At 33.6% G+C, this 13,907-nt stretch overlaps 1 protein-coding gene across 3 annotated transcripts; it reads right to left on the bottom strand.

The window, feature by feature from the left end:
• Positions 1 to 2,768: 2,768 nt before the first annotated feature.
• Positions 2,769 to 5,681, bottom strand: LOC135142943 (furin-1-like). Of its 3 annotated transcripts, XM_064074759.1 has the most exons (14): positions 5,462 to 5,681; positions 5,063 to 5,305; positions 4,887 to 5,012; positions 4,657 to 4,819; positions 4,524 to 4,591; positions 4,341 to 4,462; positions 4,085 to 4,277; positions 3,933 to 4,033; positions 3,785 to 3,880; positions 3,601 to 3,727; positions 3,484 to 3,541; positions 3,365 to 3,432; positions 3,195 to 3,314; positions 2,769 to 3,144 (listed from the first exon to the last, which is right to left on the bottom strand). In XM_064074759.1, the coding sequence occupies exons 1-14, from the start codon at positions 5,615 to 5,617 to the stop codon at positions 2,785 to 2,787; spliced, it is 2,001 nt and encodes a 666-aa protein (XP_063930829.1). In that variant the 5' UTR covers positions 5,618 to 5,681; the 3' UTR covers positions 2,769 to 2,784. The 3 variants fall into 3 exon arrangements, with proteins under 3 accessions (XP_063930829.1, XP_063930828.1, XP_063930830.1); XM_064074758.1 differs by having other exon boundaries at positions 3,365 to 3,541; XM_064074760.1 differs by lacking the exons at positions 2,769 to 3,144; positions 3,195 to 3,314 and having other exon boundaries at positions 3,377 to 3,432; positions 3,484 to 3,534.
• Positions 5,682 to 13,907: the final 8,226 nt, after the last annotated feature.

Below are 13,907 nucleotides of genomic sequence, written 5' to 3'. Positions count from 1 at the left end.
AGCACGAAACAGGAAACGAGGCCGTGAATTTCGTTTCACTTGTTATTAATAGGCTTCAAACGCATGGTTTCTGAGATTTAATAGAGCGCTACAACACTAGAGAATAATAAATTAAAGTTTTTGAATTTAATACGGTTAGCACCTAAGGAATTAGTTCTTAGGCTGACAACGCGATTACACATTCACATATGACCCCCTAAAAGTACATGGATCTTCGGGGAGAATTTTTTGAATCTCTTGACGGCCTTAAAAACTCAGGTTGTTTCTTATTTGCTGGAAACGTAATGAAGCATACTCTCTCAAACCACTTCATATTTTAATTTCTTTTATTGGGCTAAGCTACAAAATAAACTTCCTCAAATACTTTAATTTTATCTAATTGCTCTTAAACTAATAAAAATTACATTTTATTCCCACCGCCCCTTACAACATATGACCACGATAAGCTTTCCATTAAAAAATAATCCTAGTTAGATGGCATCGGTTTTGACCTCCTTTTTTCTAGTGGAACTTGAGACGTAATATATATATTTATTTTCCTGTAGAATAAGCGTCCACTTTTTTAACATGGTAGAGAATGTAAGACACCTGAGAATCCCACTCATAACTTTCAAGAATTTTTATTTAATAAGACGGTTTAGGTCGCATAAAGGGTTCTGCTAACCAATCATTTCGGGCTGGAGATGGGAAGAGATATAGTAGACTCTTTATAACTGCGCTTAAGATCTTTATATTTTTGTAGCAAAAGTCTAATGGATAAGGGTGACATTGGTCTTTTAGAAAATGCACCTCAAAGTCCTACAAGTTTTCTGGATTTTAGAATAACAGATTTAAATACTACCGATAACAATGTATTGATCCCCCAAGAAGAAGTTAAGAATGAGGAAAAATATGTTACTATTGAAAAAGACCACTGTAAAACTTCTTCAGAAATCTTTCAGGACATTAAACTTAATACCAAAGATAACTTTGTAAACGATGCTTCTGCTAATGAGAGTAATAATACCCAGATTCAAGAATACAAGATTGAAGACACTAGTAGTAATAATAGTAAAGAGATCTTTACAGGTAGTACCCCTAGTATTAATCTTCCAAACGATTATATGAGTAGCAATACTAAAAACATTGAAACCCGAAAATTTAATTATGTTACTAAGCCTTCAAAGAGCACTCCTGAACAAACAGAAGTTTATAACAATGGTTATGGGATATTAAGAAAAACTTTGCAGCAGTCCACCGTTTCTCTAGGCACTTACTGGAATCAGCTGAAACAATTTACCATGTCGGAAGTTGGAGAAATTAACGAGGCCGTTGGGAAAGCCAATGAAGTCTTTACCGATTCCTTTTCCTCTTTGAAAAGTAAGTTACAGCCCATACCCTCAGCTAGTTCGCCAGAATCCTCAAAAGTATACACTGAGCGTACCTTAACGGGTTATAAACAAAAACTTAGTACCCGAAGAGACAAACTCTTACAAGAACAACAAACTATAAAGATATTATCAAGGGCCCAGTTGATGAAAAGGTTGTTTAAGAGAGACAGTGAAATTATTGCTATGTCAGAGCAACTTCTGGCATTACAAGAAAAGTCTATAAAGAAGAATGGGACAAGGAAGGAACATAATAATGAAAGACAGGTTTTGTAGCTCTTGTATTTTATGTTACTTCTCAATATTCTTTTTTTATAACACAAAAGGAAGACCCTTTATTTGAAAAGGAACAATATCCAGCGCTTGCTTGTCATAGTCAGAGTACTAAACTGGACGTTCAGCCAAAAGAGTTTGAAAGCACAGCGGAAACTGATACTCAGTTTAAAGACTCCCAAAAGCTTTGTACACTTAATAGTAAAGCCGCCACTTCAGAAACTCTATATCAACGAGCTTTAGAGGAGCATTCCCCCTTGAAGGAACTACGTAATAGTGAAAAAAAAAAAGAAATCGAGAAGCGTTTAATTGAAGAAAGAGAGAAGATGAAGGATCATAAAGAACAGTTGCAAGGTACCTTTCAGCAAGTAGACAGCTGGCCAGAGCGCTACGAAAAAAGTTCTCTTCGAGTTAAAAATCTTGAAGAACACCTTAGAGAGGCTCATCAAAAAATTTACGGACAAAACCTTGAACTTCAGGGTAAAGAAAAAGAATTAGAGGATTTGCACGCTATCTTAACGAGCTTAAAAGAAGATTTAGAAGATGCTAAAAATTCCCTAAACTGCAGCAAGAAAGAGAACATAGCGTTGGAGGCTCAAAGTAAAAAGGCCGAAGAATATATCGAAAAACTTAGAATTGAGTTAAAATCTACAAAGGAAGAATACGAATATATAAAAAAGGAATTGGAAGCTACTCTACAACGACTGGCTGGCACTGAAAGTGATTATGAAACTTCTAAAAAACTATTAAAGAGAAAAATAAACAACTTAAAAAAAGCGCTGTCTAAACAACTTAAGCTAAACGATGATAAACTCAAAGAAAACAAGTTGGTTCCCTGTAGGGACAACGTTCCTTCTGTTAATAATATTAATAACACTGAAAGTAAAAGAGAAAATGATATAAAGTTTTGTTATATTAAAAATGTTCTTCTTAAGTTCGTTACAAGTACTTGTAACGAACAGAGAGCTCTAATATCGATTATAAGCCAACTATTAAAATTAAATGAATCAGAAAAAGAAATGCTTGTAAAATCTTTAGAAAAACAATCGAATACTTTTTGGTAAATAACTAATTGTTTTATTGATATTACACTAAAGTAAAAATAACTAAAGCAAGGCAGTTTCTTTTAATTAACTTTGCATTCCTATATGCAACTTTCGTCAAATTCATTAATATTGAGGAGATCTGGATAAGTTAAGCTTCTATATTTGCTTGCGTATCTCCGCCTCACATAGCCGACGATGAATACCAAACCAAACACTGCAGCCGCCAAGCCGAGGCAGCCGAGCATTACTACTTCCAAGAGGTTAATTTTCGGGGTCGGGATAGTAGTTGAATTACTAACTGCTGGTCTTTTAGTTATATGAGGGTAACAGACTTCAGGGGGCCTGCAGGCAGGAGATGAACAAAATTCTGTCCCGTGAAGAATCAGTTGCCAGGATTTTAAGGACACCAAATCCTCCTCAACTTTTTCTACCTGCAAAGTCCACTTACCGGTAGGCCTCTTAAATAGAAATTGACTAAAAAGAAAATTTAGATTTATAATATGATAACTTCGCCCCAATAGTGTACGCTAGAAAACGTCCAATTATTAAGACAATTTGAAGAATAATAGTCCTTTGGCCGGCGCTTGAGTAGAATAGACACAGTTTTCATAGGAGAAATAAGCTTTATCTTTAAAAAAGTTAGTAAAACTAATCTTTTACAAAACATCAAGGAGAGACTTTTATGCTACTTCTCCTTCTGCATGTAACAGTAGTATTAACTTGGACATACTCAAGAAAGTTGACTTCTAAAGGGACCAAATAATTCCCCATTAAAATGGTTACGAATTTATGTATACCGACTCCAGGCAAGTTAGGAATGAAAATAGAGGAATTTAACGAAGAACCTTCTACAAGCTACGCACCAATAAGGGAGAAAGGGCAAGGTAAATCTAGTAATATGAGAGCATTGCTACTTGCGGAGGATTGACTATCGGAGATACGTAAGTTTTCATAGGAGGAACGGTTTCCCAAAGTTTTGCAGCAGAGACCATGAGCCCAGCATTCAATATGCCAAACCCTGTTTCATGGCTGACATTTCGCCTTTAAATAGGCACCAGTTAACAGTTTCACTAACACGCTTAACAATTTGGTCGCTACCCGATACCATTTAACGAATAAAAAACACCCCTCCCGACTTTTGGTTCCGCGGTGGCTACTGTAAGATGAAGGATATCTCTCCACGTGAGATTCATACTAAACAGGCAACTATATAGTATACGCATTTACCTATAAAAAAAAGCAGTACTTTGCTTGTAGAACAAGAGCGTAAATGGCGGAGGCAATCGGAGCTGCTGCAGAGGTTCCTCCGTGAGTAAAAGTACATGAATTGTGCAAATCACTCGTTGTCTAGACATAATCATGCTTCAGATTTATAAAGAAAATTGATAATCCACTCACGATGTATGAATCTCCACTTGTACCCGAACTATACGTGGCTGCAATTATTGCAGAGCACGTCTCAGCATACTGAGGCGAGCTGTTATCTCGACTCACTGCGCCGATCGCCAAAGTATAGATACTGTTCACGTAACCATCGCAATTACAGTCATCTTGTTTTCCTCCGTTCCCAGAAGCAAAAACAAATATATTTCTTTATAAAAATTAAAATTAACTTACTCTAAATTTGTAGTTATAAGTAAATTAAATAGCGGACCCTAAACCATTTCGACCAGTAAGAACAGCGTTTTCCAAGGCCTGGAAAGTTAAAGACCCCATGCCATCTACAGTTGCGCCATCGTCGCTGGGCCCCCAACTCGAAGTATATATGTGAGTGTGCTATACAATAGTTTTCACTACAGTAATTGGAGCTTGTAAGCCTTCAAAAATCTATAACTACGTTATTTTGATATGATAAAGCCTGCGCTTCCATGTAGTCGGAAATAGCAGCGTCCAACAAACGTATGGCTTTTAATAAAATAAAGCTGAGAAAATTGAATTATTTTATTATATTTCAACTATTGTTTATTTACCACCGCACTTGGCATTATACGCTAAGCCCACCCCGCAAAACGAATTAGGAGCAGCCGCGATTTCTCCAGCACATCTTGTGCCATGCTTGTTAATATTATCAGAAGAGTATCTTGGAAACGGATCATAATCTTGATCGTCAACATCAAAGCTAGCAAGAGGATCCTAACAAAATAACTTTAATAAACTACTGCAGTTCAATTTTTTTAACAATGACCAAATTAATTATTACATAACATCTAATTAAGTCAATATTGGTATATTCCAAGCCGTCGTCAATCACAGTCACAACAACACCATCACCAAAGAAACCTTGTCGCCAGGCCTCTTGAACGTTCGTATCGTTATGGTGGTTGTGCTAAAAAATTCTTATTATGCTTTCATTAAAAAAGTACAGTGAAAAAAGACCAAGTGCCACTGACGAGGATAGTAAGGATCGGAAATTGTAAAAGTAGAGTCTATATATCGTTTTTTTCTGCTTAATATTTTTTCCTGTTGGATTTCTATAGTTCGATTGTCTTCTTTAAGGCGTTTGTAAATGGCATATTCGAAAAATCCAGTGCTGTTAAAGCTGTGATAACAAGGACTACCTTGAAAACTTACACAATAAGGGCGAGGTCGATATGAAAAAGTGTTGGTCAGATGTAGAACCTTCATAATATACGAAATTTCCAATAAATAAGTAAAATTAGTAAAATAATAAATTTAACTTGAATTCAAAGGATAAAAAAAAGCTACGTAGTAATAAAGTATATCATATTGCCATGGTTTAAAAGCAGAATCAGAGGGGAAAAACTTGCGACAAACCTGACCAAATAAATGCAAGTCATGTTCTTCAGCAAAATCTATTGCCTGTTGAAGAAAAGTTTGTTCTTTAAGAGGTTTTTTAAATGTTACAATCCAATCGTGGCGATGGCTATGTAATTTATTTATTTCAACTGCCTTTTTTTTTGACTTATGCATTTCCGATCATGGAAAAGCGCTATGTAAAAAAAGTATCAGACAACGGGATTTCGACAAGGGCCTATCGCCAGCAGTTGGATAGCTAGATTTGGGTGGGTTGGTCATTTAGCCTTAATATTATTAGTAATTAACTGCCCTCTTCCTTACAGATGAGCAACTTTAAAGAACTGGAAAGTCCAATAGTAAAATCGTCCGCGGTATCTATATATATACTTTTATTTATTAAAAATTTTCTTAACAGTTTAAAGTTACCTTTATCATTTGTAATACGATTTACCTTTGCCAGAAATATTAATATATAGTATATATAGTATGAACTAATGTAAGATTTAACTTTTTCCTTTATATGAGTATCTGGCGTTTCGAAAGGCCCAACTGCGACAACGCTGGCGAGAAAAAAACAATTAAATTATCTAAAATAAACTATGAAAAGAAAGATTCATAATAAATCAAAAAAAAATTAAAAATGAAGAAAGTAAGACAAAATATGAAAAATTTCTTCCTGACGGTTTTTATTTTTATACTTACGTGCCACCTTTGTCCTCTATGAAGTTATAGCGCTTAGTCTGTATTCCTTATCATCAAAGTATTGAAACCCAAGTGCGTTACTTTTTTAGGGGAACGCAATACTTACCAGGTCCTAGAGTGGTGGAGAACCTTAAAAATTTATTTTTCAGGGATCTTGTCTCAAAAGAAAGTAAAACTACAGATCAGAGTGTAAAGCTTCGCTGACTTTTTGATGCAGTTAAAAAAAATTATTAAAAAACCTACGTTATTATTAATATTACAATTAAAGTTAGTAAGATCTCTTAATTACTATTTTTTACTGTTTACTATTATTTAATATTACTATCTTGTAGTTAAAATTATTTTCTATAACCTTGGTAGTTTCATTACTTTATAGTATTTCTGTTTTAATTATTAGTATTATAGTAAAAATATTTCAAAACAAAATGAAAAGTATTATTATAAAGGGGCTATTAAATGCTCTATAATATTCCTTGGTTAAGCGCTAATATATTTATAATACGGTTATGTTTGCATTCACGAAAAACCTAATTTATACCAAGCACCCATAAACCTTCTTGCGTTTTTTTGTATTAGTTTCAGGCTATCTACGTTAAAAGTGGAGAAGAAGAACTAACTACTGCTACGTAACTCAAAACTGGTCTAAAAATAGCTTTAAAAATAGTTTTGTTATCATAGTTTAGAGCGTATATAATTGTAAATCAAAAACATGCCTCATATTATTAAGTTTTGTTAATTAAGCATTTAATGTTAGCATTTTGAATAAGTTTTTTTTTAGGTGATATCGATGTGTTTCAACTTAATTTAATAGATGGGAGATTTAAAATAGAGAAAAAATTTTTAATTTCCTTTTTAATCTTCTCCTGAGGTGACCATGGCGAGGCACCATAAATGATTAACGAATTACTTCACATTTACTAAAATCTAATAAGTTAAGGTAGGAAATGCATTTAGTAGAAAAGGGTGGTGGCTTCATTTTTCTGTAATAGCAGCCCAACGCTAAAAAGTTTAAGTATTAAGGAAAGGTCGTCAGACGTGCATGAAGAAAATAACATAGGTGATCACAAGGGCCCCTGGGGATAGGGTGTATCTAAAATTTAAATACCCTGTTTTACCCGACAGTTTAGAATAAATATGAAAAAAGTGAAACACTTAAACAATTTGTATGCAACTTTTATGCCATACTAATTTAAAAATTTCAACAAATTAATTTCTCATCAACCAATTATATTTTAAGGTTTAAAATTTACTCATATGGCATACTATTCAAAACAAACATAAAGATAACTTAGTGACTGGTTAAAATTTGGATTTTTGCATTGTTATTTTTTGTAATAAAAGGGTAACAGAATTTTCCTCATTTGTTGTCTTCCCTTTATTCTTTTCTGCTTTTTTTCGCTTATTTCACCAGTCAAAAGATTTTTAAACGCGAAAAATACTATGGGGGTTATTCAGTCGTGGTTATACAATGCAATATATGTAGAAATGTGAAGATGTGTACGGCCTGTTTTTGTCCAGCGGTGCTTTTAAGTTTAAAATCGTTAATAATTTGTGTTTTTAGTTCTTTGACTTACTTATATATGAATACATACATATATTTCTGAAATATATTATTATCGAAGCTTATTAGCCTGGGATACTAATATTTTGAATTTTATCTACCCGAGAGACATTTCAACAGGAAGGTCAGTTGCTTGAAGTTAATAGTTAATAATATATATAAAGAGAAATTATTAACTCGAAAGTGATCTATAGAAAGATATAATCATTTGTACTAATATTATTGTAAGTATAATAGTGGTAGTTATTACAAAGTTAGAGTTTAGTATGAAAGATTAAATTAGAAAGGTTTTGTGGTAAAAGTTATTTCTGTGCCCCGGTTAATAGTGATTATGTATTGTAATTAATAGAGGCTATGATGGTGCTTTGGTACGTGGTAAGTTAAATCAGTAAACATGCCTTTATGGTGCGGTTTCACTGTCTCTGAGAGTTACTTAATTAATAGTAATGCGCGAAAGTATATATTACATACTGTACTAAAAAAAAGATATAGCGTTTTTGTGAGTTTCCAGTACAATACCATTAGAAGGGCCGAAGCAGTGATCTTAACCCTGGAGTATTAACGTAAATAGACTATTCATTATTACATGGGGTTACCAGAGTAACCCCTTGTAATAGTGTACATATTTCATAGAATTAATGTATTTTTTTTTCTAATAAATTTATTGGATAGAATTAATGTATTTTTTTTTCTAATAAATTTATTGAAATTACAAACAGTATAAATATTTTTCTGGCAAACTTAGTATCGGAGCTCATTGCACACAGGTACTAAACGCTTACCACAAGCAAGGTGCTTAAGGCACGATACATTTGTATATCTTAAATAAAAAAATGACCCCATTTCAGCAGTGCTAGATGGCCGGCAAAGTATAAAAATCCACTAAGAGATTTTTTTTTCTAAGTTCTCTGTAGGTTCAAAATGCCTACAGTTTTTATAATTATTTCGATAGCGGTTAATATAGAGTTACCAAATAGCACTTTTTTCTAACCGTCCAATTCCGTCATAACATCTCGTGCGACTTCACTTGTTCCAGGAAAACGAAGTATAATGTATCCTTTGGACTACAAAGGAAGAGGAAAATTGTTTTGACACCAAGTGTTCATTTCCTTTATTTAGTAAACTACAAAATAAATTGATGACGTATTAGCAATAGTTTCTTCACCAGAAATTAATGTTTTGTTATCAAGTTCCGAATGCTCGGGGGCGATGTCTTTGTTATCAGATTTAGAAATTTTTATTTATAGTCAAAATTCACGAAACATTCGTAATCAATATGACTATCGTCAGAAATGTAATCATTTTTTCTTCTTTAAACCAATCTTGCAAAACCTAATTCATATAGCATGGCGTTGAGAATAAAAAACAAGCATAAAATACAAACCTCTTCGACAGTCAGGGTCTGTTGGTCTCATTGATATTCTTTCGGGTTTGAAAAGTCGCAGGTTATCAACAGGGGATTTTTTATCTATATTAACACCAAGAACATAAACAGTATAAAGTAAAGCTAATTGACTTATAGCAAATTTACTCCAAGCCGATACAAACATGAGGTTACCCGTCACCAAAAAGCAACTAATGCTAATTTTACAATGAACCATAAAAAAAACTGTCAGACTGTTATTGTAGCACATAATCTTAAATAGAGCACACGAAAGCACATAGATAGCAGCCTACGCGGAATAAAATAGGGGCGATTTTGAAAAGTGCTTAAATTACGCGTAACCCGGTTAATACTCTAGAACTGGTTGTAACTGGTCATGTAGGTTTTTTTCGCTAGTTGTAGCAAAATTTTGTATTTCCATTATATTTCTTCAAGAGGTTTTAAGATTATTACTTTTTTTTGTAATTGAGATATTAATTAAGAATTTAAGGTGACATACCAATTGATGAAGTTCAATCAATCCTCTAGCGTTTATAAGTCTATTGCCCATTTTATTGTTTTTAAAAACCCGGTAGGTAACCTTAAAATAAAGACAAGCGCCACTAACCCCAAGTTAAGAACACTACACAAGGATCTGAAGAAAGCTCGTCTACAACGGTAATATTAGAGATTACACTTAAGCGCATGAAATAGCAATCTACACGAAATAAAATTGTGGCAATTTCTATAAATTGCTTGGGGTTACGCGTAATCTTTAATGTTGAATAGAAGGTATATGTTTACGATTTCCTATTAAGCTTTTAGGCCCCTTTAATAATACAAACGCCTTCTAGAGTCTAAACTACATAGAACTACTTTTCTTAAAGCTCTACAAACTGAAAAGATGACACAAACGAAAGATCGAATCTTGTTCTTTGAATTAAAATGAATATATATACACAATTTGAAATAACCCTAATAGTTTAAATCCACTAGTTAAAATTAATATAAATCCAGAAGAGCATACCCTCAGTTGTGTGGAGTCTACCCCTTTTTTAACTGCGCACTGTATTTGGACCATATAATTAACACTCCCTCCGCCTCTTTACAGTACGCACAAACCCTATTGACTTTTCATTATTTTATTTTTAAATTCTGAATATTTTTTGCCGCTCCAAATTTTAGTAAGCCAGCATCTCTTCGCTTCTGCGGTATCTCAAAGAAATTACATCATCTGCCAACTGATCCTTGACAAAATGAAATTTCACGTTTATATGCTGTGAAAGCTTACTGCCACTCATTCCATTTGCAATGTTTACAGCTGACTGGTTATTTACTTTATCTGTTTGCCAACCCTACTGACACCCCAGTTCGGTTAAAAAGGTTGGTATCCATTGAACATAACGGTCAAGGAAGAAAGAGCGATATATTCCGCTTCCACGGGAGACAGGGCAGTAAGTGATTGCTGTTTTGATTCCAAACAACCGGACACTTGTTTAAGCATTACGATAATTCCTCTCCTGCTCCTTTTATCACTCTCGGACGCAAAACTGGATTCTGAGAAAATATTAAAGGTCGGCTCCTCCCCTTTAAAGCGGTTAATTTAAAGTCCTTTGCGCCCCGTGGATATCTAAATGTCTGCTTTCCTGCTTTTCAATGCGCAACGCTATACCCTTTCAGGTGCTGAGCAAGTTTGTTTACAGCGAGACCAATATCGGACTTACTTTCCTTGGCTAAATACTGTAAAGATCCTAAGAGTTCATTGTAAGGACAGGTGTAGGTTATACTCTCCTGTCTTTTTAAGCAGACACCGCTCGAGGGATAAGACATAGGTTTAGAGTGAGTCATTTCGAACTCTCGAAGGAGTGGTTGCTTACTCAAAGCATATTTGAGTAGGTGTTTCCGTTATGCGCAACCCTATGAATTTATCACTATTAACTTTTTTGAAGTTAAACCCAATATCTTTAACTATTCCCTTAGCAAATTCATCATCGTCGGTAAGGGTTCAAAGTTCATCTACGTAAAACATGGCAATGCATTCTTGATGCCCGTCACCTTTGTAAGGAATGCACGGTTCGATTTGGGATAGCGTGCAGTTCACATCCTTTTAAACCTCCCTGGTGAGTTCAAACAACAACTCCCCCGCTTGCTTTGTTCCATAAAGAGCCTAATATAATTGCAAGCATTTATTTCCAAGACCTCTTTTGTAAACTAAGTGAATCCCCATGGGTATTTTAACTGCAAGGCTAACATCAAAATTTGCATTTGTATAGGCATTTTTAAAATCAAATTGTAATTGTCCTAAAATCAAAGTGTAATTGTCCCAAACCCTGATCATTCGCTAGTAGTATTCCTAATAGTCTCCTTGAATACAACAGGATTCGTGGCTCCATAATAATCTATTCACCGAACTTGGCTAAACCCCCTGAAACATATCCTTGCCTTTTAAGAGCCCTCATCTTTTATTTTAAAGGTCTACATGATATCTTTTAATTTTTTTTTTCTTATTAACCTTGTTCCGAATGTTTCGTGCATTTAACACAAAGTTAGTAAGTTATCACTTTGCACCAGTTTTCGTCCTTTAAAGCTTCAAGAGCGTTAAAAGAGACAGATTTTAAAAGTATTTAGAGGTGGTGGACCGGAAAGCTGAAAAAGCTTACTATTTATGGAATGCTAGAACTAGCTCTTGAACATTTGTAAAAGGCAAAAACCAGCAGAGATTATGGCGTACAAGGACTCTGTATGAGACATGTGATAAAAAGTTCTCACCAAACATTATTAGATATCCTGGTAGTTACCGTTAGTCGGCGCTCACGTAATTGAATTGCCGAGATATATAGATTAATAAATAGCATAGACTTATGGATGCTTTGAAGTTTTTAAAGAGTATAATAGCCTGCTAAATATTTTAGGTATGTCACCACTGTTCATGCTCCTTAAAACCTTAGTTAGTTATGTCAATTTAGTGAAAGATAAAAAATTTAGTGGTTACTGGAAAAATAGAGGGTGGCAAGCTATTGAAGACAGATTACACAAAGCTAAAGGCGCATGCCAACTCTCGGGCCTTATACTATACAAGAATAGAGAAATGTTATAATACCAATGTGAAGAAAAGAATTAAAATAAGAGAAGGTAATATTATTTACTTTAATAATAACAAAAAAAAAATTGGCGAATATTAAATCCGACCGACAGAAGTAGCGCTGTCAAATCGGATAAACGAAATAGGTAAGGAAAAGGCGGTAACATTTTGCTTACGGATTACATAGAAGCCTCAAATTAGTAATTTTTACCAACTTTCCGGTTTCATTTAGGAAATAAGAGTTAAAAAGACTGGACAATGGCCAAATAATTATTTGTAAAGGTTGCGATAAGTACAGGTACGCTAATGTATATCAACCCTTTAACGGCAAAACTCTGGGGCTTAAAAGAGATTTGTTTTTCTGCAAAATCAATTCCCTATTTTGAAATTGAACCTAGGCGACAGATGGTAATCGTAGTAACCAGTAACCTATAAGGGGTTAAGAAACTATAATAGGTACTTTTCCCAGAGCTTCAAAATTGGGGCGTGGAAATTAAAGATAAAAGTTCAAGTCGTTCCCTTCCATTGGTGCGTCTATTATTTAACCTTAAAATCCTTGTAGCCCTTACTGTTTGCAATGGATTTTACAGTTAAGCTCCCTTAAACGATGAATTAAATGTACAGTAAAAAATAACCTTAATATATTATCCTAGAGCCTCTCTCGGAGGTTTTTAACAATACGTTATATTTATAGACCAGCTTTCCTAAGTTTAGCGCGTGGTCTAGTTACCTCGTAATTTTTGAACATGTGCAACCATGCCGCCATTTTTATAATACCGGTCTTTTCAGTATGACTTGTAGTTTTGGAAGCTAAATCCTTTCTTTCATTTATTTATGTTATTCTACTTTTTTACCCCAAATATCTTTATCTTTGGCAGTTAAGAGAAGTATTTTTAAAAAGCATTTATATCCTTTTTAATCTTTTGCAGTTGTTTGATTTTATTATAAGTCGCTTATCGATTTAAATATTGGAGAGTTATTGCTTTTATTAAAACTTAACAATTATTTATAAATATCTCTATCTATGTTAGTAAAGATCTTTCATCTGTGTTTGCAGTTACCTAGTAATACTATTTTGAATTCCCTGTCGGCGTTCAGCAGGTTCTCCTAGGAAGTGCGTTTTTTAAACTCAAACTTTATAAGTTGAATCGGTGTAAATCGGTGTAAATTATTACTATGTTTAAATTTTTTTCGTAAAAATTCTATAACGCATTAATTAATATTTGGTTATACTGATCTCTTATATATATATATATATTAAGATCTATTTAATGTAGTCTGTATTTGAGAGGAATAACTCTTAAGTTTTTATCGCTTTTTATAGTTTGAGTATCGATTGAAATGATTTGCACATGACCCCTCTTCGTCCGAAATTATTTGTCTTGGACGAAATCCATCATAAGGAGGTTTTATTAAAGCGTTTGAATGACTATAAAGGATAAATTTCTGACTTTTATATTTCTAACTACTTATATGAAACTTTCGCAGATAATAAATGTTATACTTTCTTTTTGAAAAGAAATATAACTGAATGAATATATAATGACTTATGCATTAATAAAATAGTAAATAGACTGAGTAAATAAAAAGGATTATAATAATAAAAAGAGAAAAACGCAAACAATATTTAATAAAGAAATAAAAAGGTAAAGAGACAAAACCCAGTGTTTAATAAAATTTTATACAACTCTACGATGAGGACAAAATTTAGTAACTTCTTGAGATTATCAATACTAAACGCATTAAAAACTCACTA

The sequence above is a fragment of the Zophobas morio genome, unplaced genomic scaffold (assembly GCF_036711695.1).
Source record: "Zophobas morio isolate AGI-343-1 ecotype UQ-CSIRO unplaced genomic scaffold, CSIRO_AGI_Zmor_V1 ptg000055l, whole genome shotgun sequence".
NCBI lineage: Eukaryota > Metazoa > Arthropoda > Insecta > Coleoptera > Tenebrionidae > Zophobas > Zophobas morio.
This window is presented reverse-complemented; position numbering and strand designations above follow the sequence as displayed.